An 18,333-nucleotide genomic window follows, 5' to 3' on the forward strand; every position below is an offset into this window, starting at 1 on the left:
TCTTAAGAATTATTTCAGTATCGAAATCAGTAGGAATACCAAGCGTCACGGTGTACACATTCCAGAAAAATATAATTTTGTTTGTTCTAGCATTCTGTATCTCCACAAAATTATCACATTTTGTCTTCAAAATCCTATGAAATGATTTTCCATGCTACACAGAAATTGTGTTCGACAAAGGATAGACATTTTACACAATTTTACATAACTTAAAACAGATATTGGAATTTTTTTTTTTTTTAATATTTAGTAGGACAACATGAGTTAATTATTAAATTTAAATATAGCGCACTCGGTGCAACTCTCATACAATCGAAGGTCGAAAAGATAATCTGATAACAATAGCTTGACAATAATCTGTTTCAGTCCCTGATTAAATGGCCAAAAATACGCCAACAATGACATAACAGCAAGCCAAAGACAATTCTGATCACCAAGTGGGTTGGAGAAGTATATGGAAGGACATTGCATACAATAAAGGGAACCAGACATAGACCTACTGTACATGTTTCGACGAAAACCAATTGGTGTCGTATGACCTTTGACATGCATGCATTCTTTTGTCGAGAGTGACATGGTCTTTCAGTTCGTGCCGAGTGTCTATGAGCGTGTTTATAGTGAGACAATCTTTCCGTTATTTAGCTAAACTACCGCGTAGTCTAGATTTGCAGTGGTTAGTAAAACATAAACAAATATAGACTGCGTGGCAGTCCAGCTAAATACCGCATAATCTGGCTCACTATAAACACGCTCCTTGTCAGACTTGACTATGCATCAGTGGTCATGAAAGGATTCAATTAACCTCTGCCCCAGTAATCCCAAGCAATTGTCTGAAATTGCTCCTCGGAGATGTATCATGATAGTCATATAACGACCAAAAGATAAATGACTGACTATCATTGAGGACTAAGTTCCGCAGTCTAGGTGAAGCTGAGTCCTATCAAAATCAAACAGGAAACAATTTCGTGCCTAATTTTAACACCGGATTTTTTTCAAATGCATATCCAAGAACTATGTTTTTATTCAACATTTTTATTCAACATTACTGATTACGAGAATTTTCAAAGCAAAAACGCGATTTCTGAATTGTGCTGAGTTCAACATGTATCGACCGACTTTTAGCACGACTCAGTCTAAACGCAGGACAACCGATTCTTTTGTTCTGCTTAGTCGCGCTAAAAGTCGATCGATACATGTTAAAATCAGCACAATTCAGAGATACACCTTTTTGCTATGAAATTTATTTTCTCGGTCAAATATAAAGCAAAATTTTTTTTTTTTCTTCAGTAATGTCAAATAAAAAACATAGTGCTTGATGAACATTTTTTTAAATCCTGGTGTTAAAATTAAGCATCAAATTGTGTCTTTTAGTGTGATATTTTTGATTTTTATAGGCCTTTAGTTCGCCCGTGAGCTTTTTGCAGAATTTATTTTTTAGCGTCTCAAACTAATATAGTTTGCTAAAGAAAGATATTTCCCACCTCTGTAAAGCACATCGTGTGGGTCTATATATTATAGTTTTGTCAGAATTTCCGCTTTTATTTTACCCTTTTCCCTCCATGCTCAAAATGTCAAACTTAGTACTTTACCTCGAGAGCAACCAGCACAAATAATCGATATTTCAATTGTTGTCAACCCAGGTCCCTTTTCCATTGAAAACCAGGATTGCCTGACCAGCGATTTGGTAGCCCAAATCCCCAATTCTGGTAAATGAGGTGGATTTTGGAAATTTGCTCCCGTGATAGCCTGCAATTTCAATTTATAGGGGCTATGGATTCCATGATTATGAAAACCATTTTGTCTGTTTGTTTGTTTGTTTATTTATTTACCTAGGATGAGGTACATGGGAAAATCCACTGTCCAAACCTAGAAAAATTCGCGTGTTATTAGAGGGGATTTTAATTTTCTGTCCCTCCTATCTCCAGGTGAATTTTGAATGACCCCCCCATCGCTGGTTGGCATTTTCATTACACCCTTCAGACTTGCGTTCGGGTTTGTGTAGGCCTATTTGTCATAATTTAGCGCTATAGGACCTACTTTGTAAATGTATAGCTATAGCCGTGCTATATAAATATTATAAGGTACCGGTATGTAATATTATGTAGGCCTATAGGGGTGGGGTGGGTACTCAACACATTTGAACCATGACTTACAATGCAAGGCTCATTGTTACCATAAATGATTTTTCCTTTAGGTCATTATAATAGGTTGTTATAAACTTCCGTTTTTAACCTTGTATTGTTTTGGCTGCTTCATTATGACTTTCGGTGGGTTTAAGCAATTTCAAACAAACACAAACAAAAGGCACTATACCAAACACTAGGTAATTTCTTTGCTATATTGAAGTTCTGGCAAAACTGTATCCAGGCCGGGCACCCAGAGATATCGATCCACAATGCTAGTATTTCACGCGTGGATTTGAAATTTTTTTCAGCTGGTATTCAAAAATTATGGAATCAAAGCGGAAATTCTGACAAAACTATAATATATAGACCCACACGATGTGCTTTACAGAGGTGGGAAATATCTTTCTTTAGCAAACTATATTAGTTTGAGACGCTAAAAAATGAATTCTGCAAAAAGCTCACGGGCGAACTAAAGGCCTATAAAAATCAAAAATATCACACTAAAAGACACAATTTGATGCTTAATTTTAACACCAGGATTTAAAAAAAATGTTCATCCAAGCACTATGTTTTTATTTGACATTACTGAAGAAAAAAAAAAATTTTGCTTTATATTTGACCGAAAAATAAATTTCATAGCAAAAAGGTGTATCTCGAATTGTGCTGATTTTAACATGTATCGATCGACTTTTAGCGACTAAGCAGAACAAAAGAATCGGTTGTCCTGCGCTTAGACTGACTATGCGTAACAATTCGCAAGGGAAATGTTACGTGTAATCCGATTATCACTGTCAGCTGGATCACGCTTTTGAGTTCTGCACCACGATCGATATGATCGCAACACAAAGTCTATGGCATTCAACGCCATTTATTGTTCTATTGTGTCCCAGCAGCTATGTCTGCCAATTGAAGTGTAGCATGCATGTGTGTAGAAATGCATGAAATTGGATGTCGGGGTGAAATTTTAAAGTTGATCCAATTATTCGCCAGCGAAGTGTTACGTGTAATCCGATTATCACTTTGTCTATTAGAACGAAATGAGCATATTTATTTGCCTTCAAAAAGGTGCGTGATCCAGTTACCAAGGAGTTATGTAACCACTCCACTTTTATTCCAACTGATCTCTAATTGTTCCTTTGGTAAAAATAAATAAATAAATAAAAAGCCCACAAAAAAACCTTCAAGAATTGTCAAATGTAGGCCTATATTCGTAGTTAAAAAAAGACCAGAAAAACAAACATGGCAGAGAAGAAAAAACTAAATAGTGAAATACTGAACAGATTTGAACTTCATCGAGTCTCAAGTCCGCGTTTTCCAAACTGAGCTAATGGGGTTCAGACATACATTTGCAGGTTGAATTGTTCAGTATATAGGTATGTTTTGAATAAATAACCCATGACCCCAGTATGAATAGAACAAAAAGAAAGAAAGGAGAAAAGAAAAGAAAAGAAAAAACAAAACAAAATAAAGCAAATAAAAAACAATAAAGAAACAAAATGAAAAACAAAGATTAAATTTATGAAGAAAAGCTCAAACCCCAAAATAAAAATAAAGCAACGGAAAAGTTTATAACGAGCCTCGAACTCCTGCTCAGTTCGCTCTTCTTAAGATGATTCAAAGTCTGTCGCTTTACCAACTGAGCTAATGTAGTTAACACACAAATTGTAGGTTTAATTGTTCGTATATAGCTATGTGTATCGATGATTTGCTCAAAACCCTTTACACTTTTGTCACTTTTGTGGATGGCGCTGTTCATTTTTTTTCGTTTTTGCACGTTTTCAAAAGCCCTCGATAGGAAGCACATGTGCTACCTATCGAGTGAATACGGTATGCGGAAAAGAAAGAGGAAACATGTCACATATCGGTTAAAGTTGAATTTACACCTAAAATTAGCATGGTGAGTGCCGAGCAATTGATTTTTGAGGTACAGTTTGTAGCACAAGAGTTGTTTTAGAAACGGATTTGTAATGTTTGCTAGTAGGTAATGGGACTATGCATCTGGCATTGGGGGGGGGAGTCCTCAAGTTTGGGTTTAGTAACGGTGTACCGCTGAGAATTTGGAATTGGACCCATCAATATACCAATTTTTTAAGCAATTTGGACCAAAAGTCAAAAATAGCTTTTACAAATTTTCCCCAAGCAAATACAAAAATTGGCCTAGAAAAAAGGGTCATTGATATACCAAAAGGCCGCAAATGCTACCCATGTTTGCGGCACGCCCCCCCCCCCAGCATCAGGCACAAGAACATACATATTAAGGAATGGTTGCTCACTACAACAGGTAACTGATTAATAGTGATTATAATTGAAAGGAAACAAGGACTGTTAATGATTCCTTCTTTCCTCTAAATTAATGGGTAATTCCAGCTTTACTTTACCCACTCTTACACACATTTTCATATAAATCACTCTTGAATTAAATTTTGATTTTGTACATAGTCCCATAGTGTGAACTTATTATTATACATGCAGTATATACTATGCATCATATTTTCATTTTCACAGAACAAGTGCCTCTGTTTGTGACATAACCGATTAAGCTTTGACTATAATAGCGCTATTGTCATGTTTCCAGAAATATTTATTTTCTGCACACATAGTATATCAATTATTATGCTATTAACTTTGTGTGCATTAGAGCATTGACTGAGAATCTACAGCACTGTATTAATCAGTGAATTTTCAATTTTCCTATTTCATGCATAGGGGTATATGATAGATTATATCACTCATACATAAATTCTAGACAGTTCATTGGTTGATTACCATTTGCCATTTTTACCAACACCCACTCCGTGTGATAGTCTTTACCATCATGTGCTTTGCCGTAGTGCGCCTGCGCCAAGCCGTGCGCTGACTCTTGGACTCACCGATTTAGTTATGGGGTGGACCCCAAAATGTGAAGTATATCACGGCAAAACATGGCGTTATGTTGATGAATAAATGTATTTCCTTATTTTAGTAATAGAATTTATGCATGAGTGATATAAAACAAATATTAACTGTCTTAAATTTGTGTAATGGTCAAAATATAATCACTCGGTGAAAGACGTATTGTTCCATTCCACTCACCGTTCCGGCTCGTGGAATGGAACAATCCATCTTTCACCTCGTGATTATATTTTGACCATCACACTCATAGACAGTTAATATTTGCATACTAGCTAACCCCCCTCCCCATAATCATGATAATGGGGTATTCCTGTTGAAATCCATACTTCCTATGGAACACATGACTTAATCTCCCACACAGGGGGTGTATAGGTTTCAAATGGAGTCTCCCATTTAGGTAACCCCATTTGAAATTCATCACACTGCCTGTGTAGAAGATTAAGGTCATGACTTCCATAAGAATTTCAACTGGAATAACACAATATACTGGAGACAACCATCTCAAACAGGGTATCAAATCTCCGCTCAGGTTTTTGTTACAAATCATCAGAAAGCCTAAAGCTATAGTCAAATTCTTTTTGGCAAATATTTTCATAATTTAACATATAAAAAAAGTCCCTTCTAAGGGAGGCTGGCATTTACTTTGGAAGGGGGTCCCAAATTTACAAAAAATCTGTGTCAATAAAATTGCAACCCCCCTATTTTGGCAACAACAGTTTTATGACCCCCCCCCACCACCACCGATACATCTTACCCACTAAACAGTCTTTTTGAATAAAATAAACACACTATCTGTGGTCATCTTGTGACTAACTACATTTTGGTCATCAAAATTTTATGACCCCCTATTTTTCTTTCCCAAAATATTTGGGACCCCCCCCCCCTTCCGAAGAAAATGCCAGCTCCCTAAATATGTGCGTGTAGTAGCCATAACTGCAAGCACAACTGAAAGTGAAAGCGAATAATCAGCTTAGCATGTACTTGCTTTCAAATGGTTTATATGCTACCACTAATAAAGCCTTAAGGGCTGGGGTATGAACGTTTGGACAGTATTTATTGTGGGACATTAGAGCATCAGACATATCGAATTGCATTCTGAATACGAAGAATGTCATTCTGATATCAAATAATTTTGATTTTTTGAAATTCGCAATTTAATACACATTTTATGGCAAATCATTAAAATTGATATTTTTGATATTTAACAGTACTTGAAGTAAACTTTATAAATCTGATGATTTATACTTAAAGTGTATGTAGGTGGGATGAAAAGTCGACGATCAATTGAAAATGTTGTCCTTTCGTATTGAAGATTTGGATTTTTTTCCCCAAAACACACAAAAAAATTAGGTCTTTTTGGGAAAAAAATCCATATCTTCAATATGAAAGGTCAAAATTTTCAATTGACCGTCGGCTTTTCCTCCCTGCTACATACACTTTAAGAATATGTCATTAGATTTATATAATTTACTTTTGAGTACTGTTATATATCAAAAATTCGAAAAATATCAAATTTGTATAATTTGTCATAAAATTTGTATTATATTGTGATTTTCAAAAAATGAAAATTATTTGATATCAGAAAGACATGCTTCGTATTCAGAAGGCAATTCGATAGGTCTGAGGTGCTCTCATGTCCTACAAAAAATACTGTCGAAACGCAATAAACGCTCATTTTAGATCTTTAAAGGAAGTGTCCGCAATCACAATATCATGTCTGATATGTTAGAAAAATAATTATCAAGCACGAATCACATGGTTTTATTTAAAACAAACTCATATTAACCATAAAAACAGCCATCTCTCAACACGTGATATTCAAAATTCCCGCGCCGATATTGTTTAGAGCAATGACGTCCTAATAATTCAATGAAGCCTGACGACAAATGAGCACAAATAACCATGACGTCATTGTTCTAGAAAATTTCGGCGCGGGAATTTTGAATATCGCATATTGAGAGATAGTTGTTTTTATTCGTTTTTATGGTTAATATGACTTTGCTTTAAATAAAACCATGTGATGCATGCTTGATAATTATTTTTTCAACATATAAGACATAATGTTGTGATTGCCGGACACTTCCTTTAAATCAAAAACTTACTTGCATCATCATCATATCATGTTCCCCACCATCACCATGTCCTGGAGGATGTGTACCATGTCCTGTTGGATGCATACTGTGGTCCATAGTATGGTGGTCTGGCATAGTATGACCCATTTCTGTTGTCATTCCCTACAAAACAATGACAAGTGAATAAACAGAAAATATGTTATTTTATAATCATGTCTCTATCATCTATGCACACCTTAACTCAGTGGATGTATGTGTACATTACATGCTTGTCCTGGTGGATGCACACTGTTGGTTCATATGCATGATCCATTTTTGTGGTCCATTTGTACTGTTATACACTATAAAACAATGCAAAAGAACAAATAGAAAAAAATATGTTAAAATGTCATCATGTCATGCCCCATCGTACATATGTATGTCCCTGACGAATGACATGTGACGGTAATTCAACAAGGATTACAGGAAATAATTAACTCAATTGTCTAAATATTATATAATTATTTTAAATCAAGTCATCAACAGTGTTCAGCAGCCATTGCATTGTGTACCGTACCTATGTTACCATAGCAACCTGCTATTTTTAGCTGGATTTTAGCTATAGCCTATTATTTCCAATATCAGTCAGTTTCACAGATGAAAGCAATTTTTCTTTTTATTTTATTCAGAAACATCTACTTATCAGAGGACTCTACTCCATTGGCATGTTTCACAAAGGCATACCATTACAATAAAGCTATGTAAAACAGGGCCCCAAGGTGATTTTTAAATATTAGCATTTTTAAATGTCAGCAATCCAGCATTTAAGGTGATTTAAAATGTTGAATGTTTTAAAGAAAATAAATGAAACTCACACAAAAATTACACTATCATTTAAAACATATTTTTTTAAAGCAGATTTTTTTCTAATAATAATTTTTCTCCTGTTGACTATAAAATTGCTTAAAAACAAGTTAGTTTAGCCAATGGTGTGTAACCATAACAATTAATTTTGGGACAGTATTCCTATTAACTGGATTTTGTCAACCAATACAAATCTTATTCTGACCTAACCAACACAAAAACATCAATTAATTGAACTGAGCAAGTCAAGACTCATCAACCATGCTATTTTGACAAGACTATTCAGTTCAAGTACAAATTATATCATAAGAATTTCTTTCACATCTGAATTTTCAAGCTTAACGTTACCATGGGAACTCAACAAGATTGTGCGTTCAGTTACCTGAGAAAATGATGTTGTTTGCGAAATTGAAAACTTACAATCATGAAAGAGAAATGTTTTTTTAATTTTTTCCTTGCTTTAGTTATTTATGATGAATTTGTTTCGACCCACACCATCAGACAAATTCGCCAAAACAATAACAATAACATTTCCCAGAAAAATTGATTTAAGGTTGGTCTTACACCTGGAATTATGGATACTTGTGGGCCTCATAACTGCTAAATTCTTGGTCTAAAGAATATAAAAGTACACCTTTTTGGAATGGCAAAGACTTGATGAATACATCTGCGAGGTCAAATTTGGGCCAAAATGCTCATTTTTGAAGAAAATCCATAAAACACGTTTTTTGGGGGCAACGTAACAAAAAAATTCTTGGGCCAAACAAATTTTGTATTAATTTTTAAAAACTAAACAAAAATATCTGGGAACGTTTTTTTTATTTTGACTTGGAAATTTGCACCAAAAATGGTAAAAAAATCCTACATTTTTGCCCAAATTTCAAATAATTTTGGTGAAGTTGGTCAAAATTCAACAAAATAAAAAAATCTTTTATATTCAGTTATGAGGCCCGAAAGTTTCCATAATTCCAGGGTTAAGACCACCATAATAGCTATAACTAGCACAATGTGCCTGTGTGGACCCCCCCCCCCCACACACACACACACGATTTCTGCAAAAAATAGAGAAATTGAGACAGTGGCTCAATACATACATAATTTTTGTCGGGGGGGGGGGGGAACACATCTAGATTTTACACACTCTGTGTCCAAAGAGATTTGGTCAGTTTTGCCATTGAAAACTGATGAAAACAAAAATCTGGTAGTGCGGTTTTGATCTACATTGTATCTTTTGAAGAGAGCGAGAGCAATCCCTCTATACTGCACTCCTTAAATCTGATATAGGAGAGTGATTTTTAGCTCTCTGTAGTTGTATTCTATTCTATATTAAGTTCTCTAAACAGCTCTCCTTGAAGTCTCCAGAAGAGCTATTTAATGCTCTCCTGCAAATTCCAAAAGACAGTCCCTGGTAGTGGTATCATAACATCTCTTACTATAATTCACCAGATCTGTCCATCTGTCCATCTGTTTGTTTGTCTGTCCGCCTCTTTTCTTGGAGACCGGGGGTCGCACGTTCCTCAAACTTGGTGGGTGGGTGCAGCTTGGTATGAGGAAGAACGAGTTTATATTTTTAAGGTCAAAGGTCAAGGCCGGGTCAAGTTCAATTGAAGTCTAATTTCAAACACTTTAAATGGCAAATCTAGCCATGCCAATGTGTTGACCTTGACTCTCAAACAAAAGTTTCCACGGTGACCTTTTCATCAGACCCTACGGTTAAGAGGTCAAAGGTCAAGTAAGGTAAAATTTCAAATTGCCCCTATAGAGCTCAAACATGGTGGGTGGGTGGACCTTGGACAAACAAACAAAAGCTTCCACAGTGACCTTTTCATCATACCTATCGTTAAGAGGTCATAGGTCAAAAAAGGTAACAATTTCAAATTGCCCCTATGAGGCTCAAACTTGGTGGGTGGGTGGACCTTGCACTAACAAATAAAAGTTTCCATGGTGACCTTTCCGTCAGACCTACGGTTAAGAGGTCATAGGTCAAGAAAGGTAAAACTTCAAATTGCCCCTATAGAGCTCAAACTTGGTGGGTGGGTGGACCTTGGACTAACAAACAACAGTTTCCACGGTGACCTTTTTGTCAGACCTATGGTGAAGAGGTCATAGGTCAGAAAGAGCGAAAGTCAGGTCAAATTGCAAAAGCTGCAATTGACCTCATCTGTGAGGACAGTGATCCCAGCCAAAGGACACACCCTGATTTTGAGATCTGCAAAAGCCAATAACCATGACAGCCGAGAACCGCGAAATACGGGTAACCGCCTAGTTACATCAATTGGTCAATGGTAGATCATTCTGGGAAATATCCGTAATCTGTTACGTAACTTAATAACTACATATTTGTATTACGGTACCTGGTAGCTGACCTGCTGAAAATTTATGACAACAGAGCGTGAAACACACAGAAATTTTGAATTTTTACATATAAAATTCACTAGTGTAAGTGGAAAAAATATATGTCTGAGATAAGATATTTATAAGATATTTTGTGACGCTATTGAAAAATATTAGGAGTTCAAAAATATAGGAAAAATAGGAGATATATATATATGGTTGCTTGAAGCCCTGCATTATACAGAAATATTAGTACTTTGAATACAGTGCAGGGCGAGACAATACGACTCGCTCAATGACCTGATTTGAAACCCATGGTACCACTCCAGGTAATCATATTTAATACAAACATAGTTATGTCACCGACTGCCGATATCTGGGGCTGATATCTATCTACCCGGCATCTTTTATTGACCCAAAGACAGTAAGGTTCAGTCACTGACTACTACAGACTATTCGCAAACAGCCAAAGTCCCAGTGCTTTATATGCTGTGAACATGAACACAGATTATCACTTTGCATATTAAAAACACTAGACACCCATAGTCTGTAGTAGTCTATGGGTAGTTCACAAGGTACGATAATCTACCTATGACGTGACAAAACAGTGACATGCGGATCAGACTAGCAACTCCATGTCAAAATTCTGTTCTTGATTTTCATTGACGCTTTTGTGATCCGAGCCGAGGTAATGAGAAGTTGGGCTGATAAGACTTGATTTAATCACATCATACCAGTCCAGGCCCATACACAGAGGGGTACAACTACATTGTACACCCCGCTCCCAATTTGCAAAAGTATATCATAAATATCCCTAGTCCAGTTTATGCTCTTTTCCCGGGGGGGAGGGGGCACTTCAACTTTGGAGTTGACGCGTAGGGCTCAAGGGCTGTTAAGACCCCCTTTTTCAGCATCGCTGTCACCCAAAGACCCCATATTTTTATAAGACAGTAAACAAGTAGTTTACAAGTAGTTTACAAGTCACCCAAAGACCCCATATTTTTTTTAAGACAGTAAACAAGTAGTTTACAAGTAGTTTACCCCATATTTTTTTACGAACACATGCTCGGTCACCCAAAGACCTCCTATTTTTCCATTTGATCTGTCACCCAAAGGCCCTTACAAGTTCAATTTGAACAGCAACTTTCATTTGTACCACTGATTTTGTTACTTATTTTGAAAAAACTAAGAAATTTGAAGCCATTTAGAACTAGAAATTTGATTTTCGAAGTTTCTGTGGCACTGTTTCGTTTCTCACCCAAAGATTCCATTTAAAAATAGGTCATGTTCTCATGCACCCTATGACCCCATATTTTTTACATTTTGCTCTCACCGAATGCCCCTTAGTGCGAAAGTGCCAGCCCTACACCTATATCCATTTCAAATTGAACTAACAAATACAAAAAAGGTCCACTTTTTTCGAAATCTGCGCATGCCCCTCCCCCCAAAAAAGAATCCTGCATACAGTGATTACGGTCTGCATCACACATATTGGCTTAAATTTTTAAGAATAAATGTAAACTCTAAAACTTGTCATAGGAAATATATGTCACATGCACCTGGCATTGAAGTGTACAATGACAGATAGCAAGGACGATTATCAATTTTTTTTTATCATGGAACGTGAAATAGATTTGTAACAAAATGAATGAATGAACCTTTGCTGCTCCAAATGGAAAACAAAATTATCATGTTGAGCTGAGATACACTTTTATATTTTTATATTATTTAAAATGACCAGAACCACTTCCTGATAGTTGTTACTGATATTATTTTGACATTTTGGGCAAAGAATAACAAAATTAAATTTGACCGAAATTGGTGTACATTATAGCTTTTGTATTGAAACTATTCATTCAGTACTTGTAAGTAACTTCCAGTAATTACTCCCAATTCCAGAAAAATACAGCACTATTTTTTTAATTAAAAAAATATTATCCAGTTTGGCCAAATGAAACATATAGCTAAACCCCAATCCTTTAGTTAGTTCTAACTAGCAATGAAAGTCAAGTTTTTATATTTGGTCAATTTTTGGAAATAAGGGCCAAAAACATGCATTTTTAAGGCGTTTTTCATATGCTGTGACAATTAAGCCCAAAGACTTGTGCAAAGACCCCCGGAGGCACTTCCTATTTGAAATGGCAGGGATGTGCCTCGGCCATGTTAAAAGTAGGGGGCATTCAGGTCAAATGTACAAAAATATGGGGTCATTCAGTACACAACCTGAATAAAAATGGGGTCATTCGGTATGAATCTTTGAAAACAGGGGGCCATTGGGGTAATAAACTGCGAAATGGGGGTCATTGGGTACAGGATTACCAAATGAGTGTCATTGAGTACACATAAATAAGTGCCAATGGTGACTTGAATCAATTAACAATAATGGAAGCAACTGGATGATATTGAATTCAGCGGGAATTTGAAGAAAAATCCCATTATTTCTCGAGGAGAACACAAATACCACATACTTTGGGAATTAAAAAGGTCATTGGGTAGCAGGACAAAGAAAAAAAGGGGGTCATTGAGTACCTGCATTTTTTTAAAGGGGGTCATTGGGTAATAGGTAGGGCAATAACACAAAAACAGGGGGTCATTGGGTAGAAGCCGGTTTGAAAAGGGGGGTCTATCCTGAGGCACATGGTGCATATCCGTCATGGAAGTGCCCCCCCCCCCCTCCGGACAAAACAGGATAATATTTTCTTATGCAACCTCCCATCTTTTATTTTTATCCTACATGAAGGTGGGTCATTTTTACCATCATTATCAATATTGGCTGTGTGTGTGACACGTAAAGTCATCACACGAACCTACGAGATATAGAAAATTAATGACCATAGATTCACTGACTTGTGTCCAGTAGGCTATTCCAGTTGAAATCCTCACACCCTCTATAAAACACATGACCTTAATCTTCCACACAGGGAGTGTGAGTTTCAAATGGGGTTACCTGAATGGGGGACTCCATTTGAAATATACACCCCCTGGGTGGAAGGTTAAGGTCAAGTCATTCATAGAGGGCATGAGGATTTCAACTGGAATAGCACAATGTTAATACATTGACTGTCATCAACAGATGGGATGCTATCTAATTTATTTCCATCATACAGCAGGCACTATGGACCATGATGGCCTCATCCCAATGGCATTGTTCAATAACCTCAATTAAACAATCATAGTGCAAATTTCGACCTCCAGGTGCAGATTATGAGTTTTTGTACCAAAATTTTCAAAGGTCATTCAATGAATGTGCAAATGTATTGGGGTTAAAGAACTGCGCACTGATGGATGAGCTTGTTGTGGATCCTAGTGAGGTGGATCATTAAGACCACCTAGACTTTCCGGATCTACGATTTCAAAGCATCATACGACATATATTAGGCCAAAAAAAGAAAAATTGTATGTCACAAGTCAAAGCTAGCGAATATTTTAACCCTTTATGAGAATTACATGAAAATTGGCTAAAATGAATATTGTGTCTAATTTTGAACCAATCAAGGAGGGTATTAATAAGATCATCTGCAAAAGCAAATTTGACCATAATTTTATTAATAGTTTCAAGTCATAATTAGCAATTGAAATGAGAATTTCAAGTTATCAACCAATCAGAAATGCTGTTAGACAACCAGTAGTGTCCACCGACTGTCCAGGGGGGTAAAATCCAATGCAAAATGCATTTTAATTCCTTTTTTCAAACTCTATCAAAATGAACTTCTGAATCTTGCATTCTTTAATATACAACGATTTTTTTTCACAAAACATAAGTCAAAATCTTCTCACACAATGCTCCTAAAAATGTGGGTTTTTTTAAACATACTTTTAAACTGATATTTTTGTTTATTTGGCCGAACTGATATTTTTGTTTATTTGGCCAATTTTTCTCAGACACACCAATTGTGTGCAGCAGCTTGGAGTCATAGGATTACATTTTTTCTCTGATCTAATTTAGTTACTCTTGCAGGGAAAAAGTTGGGCAACATTACATATTTTGGCCATATAGTATTTTCTACTCTACTCATCAACACAGTAGAGTATGACTCATTTGGCTTGAACCTTGATTGGCATGGTATGACCATCACATAATGTCCTGTATGACCAGTGCATAATGATGATGACTAGAAATGTGAAAGCATTGAATGTGGTGGTTCAACTCTTGGTTCAACAATACATTTACATTCCATGGTTTAACCAACAGGGAGCAAGGGAACAGAGCCTTTTGGTGAGGGGTGAGAAACATGGATCAACCCCTTCACTCAGAGTGAAGGGGTTGATCCCGGCCCCTATACCACACAGCACACACTGCACCAAAGCTGTTGAGTTACAACAAGTTTGGGATGGGATGGGAATCAAAAAAGAAAATTTCTTTTATTTTATATGCTGCTGTGCAAAAACTACAATGTAAATTTACCCTGAAAATTTACATACTATTATTTTCATAGACAATTATTTCACAGCATCCTCAGTTCACAATACAGGGGTTCAAATTCGCATTCAATTGCGGGAACCTCTTTAAAAGGTTCTCGCAAAGGGATTTTGCGAGAACCTTTGGCTCTCATCAAAACCATTCTTTCGATTCCCACAAAATATTGAGAAAACAGGTAAAATCATAAGGCTGTCAGTCACCAATTCCCCTCATGCACCTGGGCAAAAAGTGGGCATGTACCTGGCCTTAATATTTTTTGCAGTTTTTCTGACAGACAATGCATGTCATCCAATTACTTTATAAGAAAGAGCTTCTATGATTGGTGGAAATATGAAAGGTGAAACTAATACAACCAATACAGGAGACGCTAGCGAGTTCATCACATCTATTATTACGGGATGGTCGAGTAATATAAACATTGAAAGTAAATGCATGCAATGGGCCATAAGTTTCAGTTTGTGATCATACTTGAATTGACAGCTAAAATGAAGAAAACTTTGCCTCCCCCAACATTTCAGAATTATATTTGTGGATTAATGAGATATTTATTTCTGTTGCTGTAACGGAAGGTAGAATACATAACTTGCGATCTGAGACTTAGAAGCTTATGATAACCAATTTTATTCTCTTAGTTGTAATCCAGCGAGAACCTTCAGGTGAACCGGTTCTCATCATAATTGAATCCCTGCACAAATTTATCTGATTCCTGATAGCATTCTATCTATTTACAAAAATGTATACATATGTAACCTGGATACTAGCTTACATAGCTTGTAGTTAGTTCAGGAGTCGAATTGGGGAGACTTTAGATCAGAAGGTCAGAAAAATGTTAGCAAATAAATGTCACTGAAACTTTAATGGTCTGAAATTCAAGCTCTTCTGTTGTGCATGTATTATGTCTAGCAATTGGAATAACTTCATTGTGATAAAGTTTAAAAAAAAAAACCTACTTCATAATTTTGTTTCTGATGGGTTAAAACCTCTTAATTTATCATAACTTCTTTTTCAACCATTTCATACCAATTATCATATTTTACAGTATTTTAATATTGTCATTTAATAGATCTACAGATCAATTTATATAAATTTAAAACTAAACTACCAATTCAGCCATGCTCCCCCCATCAGGCCCGTGCGTACGCATGATTTGGGGGTGCTGATTTGAAAAAAGTGGACTTTTTTTTTCAACCCCCCTCCCCGGCATATATTTGTTGCATAGCCCCTTAGGATATGTGGGGACAGGCCTGTATGCACCACCCTCCCCAAATAAAAACAAAATTGCAAAAGTATACAAAAAGTATCAAATAATGAGCACTTCCAAGTCATATGACATTTACTATTTTGATTTATTTGATTATTTAAAATAAAAACAATACAATAAAAAGACATAAAATGTTTGTAAATTATTAAAACCATATGACTGATTAGATTCAAATAGATGGCATATTGATCAGTGTTCTTTGCTATACTCAATCTGTTAAAAAACATGCATACCGTATTGTTTGTAATAAACGCCCCGGGGGCGTTGCATTTTTTCAAAAGGGGGGCGTTTATTGGAAGTGAATTGTCAGTGAAAAAAGCTTTAAAATCATGTTCAATTTCCCGATGGTGCTCCTATTAAAAGGAGGGACTCACACTACACATGATGGCGGCGCCCACGGAAAATGATATTTTCGTGGGGAATACAACCATAATTAGGCAGCGGTGAAATGGATGGAAATTGAGTCATAATAGGTTTTGTCCATTCAACTTAGCGATCGTGACTGACATGACTGATGCAAGCTTTAAGCTTTATACCTACACGATATGTCATGGAAATGTTCGCATTTTTGTCAATTTTTCACAGAAAAATTGGAGGGGGGCGTTTATTAGAGGGGGGGCGTTTATTACAAACAATACGGTACTTCCAAAATGCCTCAAATAGCACCTTAAACATGAACAAAGCACATGATTCTTACCTTTGTACAGCTTTATGTCAGATAACAACAAGGCATACATACATAAAGTATTTCCTGAAAGTATCAATACTTCATCAAACTAGTTTTTATACATGTGTAAGTCTATAGAAATATGTTTGAAAAAGGAGAAAATCACCTGCTTTTTATTTTGTAATTACACAAAGCATCAAACTCACATGATTGTTCATTGTGCAACAGCAGGGAAATTCCCTATCTTGCACATCGCAGACAAAGTCTTACAAGGTAGCATGCAGTGTTTGTTTATAATCTGAGAAAGTATATAAATTCACTATCACATACTATTTATATCACTGAAATACATGTAGTGTATCAATAGTTTTGTGCAACAAGGGAACTTCCCCTGGAATCTCAATTACATTGTAGCTACAGGGTGTCCCAAAACGGCTACAGGTATGTGCTGCATCCACAGAATTAGAGATGGAGAACCGGCACTCCCTATACCAGCAAGGACAATTCACACTGTGTGATAGACAGCATGCAGAAACCAGTGAAATTCAGCATTTATCAGGGGTGTGAGTGACCTCTATTGAAAAAAGAGGAAAAGCACCGAAATATGCTCAAAATGGGCTGAAAATGAAAGAAAAAGCTCAAATTTCCAAAAAAGAGGAATTCAGCTTAAAGAGGAGATTTCACATCCCTGGCTTGATCACAAGCAGTCAAGCACTGACTAAGAATCGTCATTTACTCTTGGCCTAGCTGGAGATAAACTTAATACTGATTAGAGGAACTGGAATCAACTCTACAGCAAGCCAATAAGGTCATTATTGGCATCACTGTCAACCTGATCTGTTCCTACTGTGACCATCAGATATTCCATTTACCCATCACCCTCAATACTCAGATCTTGTCATTCTGAACATGTTGAGTGGCAGCAAGCAACAAAAAATCAAGGTACTACCAAAGCATGGTCGATGGTATCATTCTGGGATACACTACATTGTACAGTCTATGTAAAAAATTGTGAACAATAAGTCGGTGAAATGAAATCGGGACACATTGTACACATTAACATATAAAATCCCCTAACGTAGATGTACCCCCTCTAGCCTCTTGCACAATGTTTGAGATAACAAGAAACAATTTAGAATTTGTGCACCAGTTTCTGACTCATTTCACTTTCAACAATTACAAGTCACATCACATGTACAGAGAATAACGAGGAAGTTGAAACTGAACAAATTTACCCTTGTGACACAATTCTTCATACAATTTTCTGTTTTGGTTCAGGAGATGGTTTTATTCATTAGTCACTAAGCAAACTCAAGTGATTTCTAAATCTTTATTTTGTTGAACATGATGGTGGTACATGTATGTATGGAGATGATGATAAAGATGAATGAAGATGGATGAAAATGAAGATGGAGATGATGATGATGATGATGATGATGATGATGATGATGATGATGATGATGATTATAAATATATTATATTTTCAAGGTCTTTTATAAATGTGTGAGTTTCTGCTAACGGACTACACATTTAAAAAGCAATTTACTACAAAGCTTTCAAACATTCTACATGTATTTTTACGCTTTAGTTATGACCTAAATTAAATTGAAATTCAACAAAAAAGGCTTTGTATTCAATGCAGAACAAACTCTTTGTTATTTTACTTCAGATTTATATAAAAAGTCTGATGTCAAATGTAATTCATAATGAAGACTATA

General features: G+C 36.0%; 1 protein-coding gene across 1 annotated transcript in view; it reads right to left on the reverse strand.

The window, feature by feature from the left end:
- Window positions 1–18,333, reverse strand: part of LOC140136798 (high affinity copper uptake protein 1-like) — a 59,587-nt gene that overhangs the window by 16,873 nt on the left and 24,381 nt on the right. Inside the window, exon 2 of the mRNA XM_072158398.1 lies at window positions 7,121–7,252. Coding sequence (XP_072014499.1) covers window positions 7,121–7,252 — 132 coding nt within the window. The remainder of the gene's footprint in view (window positions 1–7,120; window positions 7,253–18,333) is intronic.

This window comes from Amphiura filiformis, chromosome 17, assembly GCF_039555335.1.
Source record: "Amphiura filiformis chromosome 17, Afil_fr2py, whole genome shotgun sequence".
Taxonomy (NCBI): Eukaryota; Metazoa; Echinodermata; class Ophiuroidea; order Amphilepidida; family Amphiuridae; genus Amphiura; species Amphiura filiformis.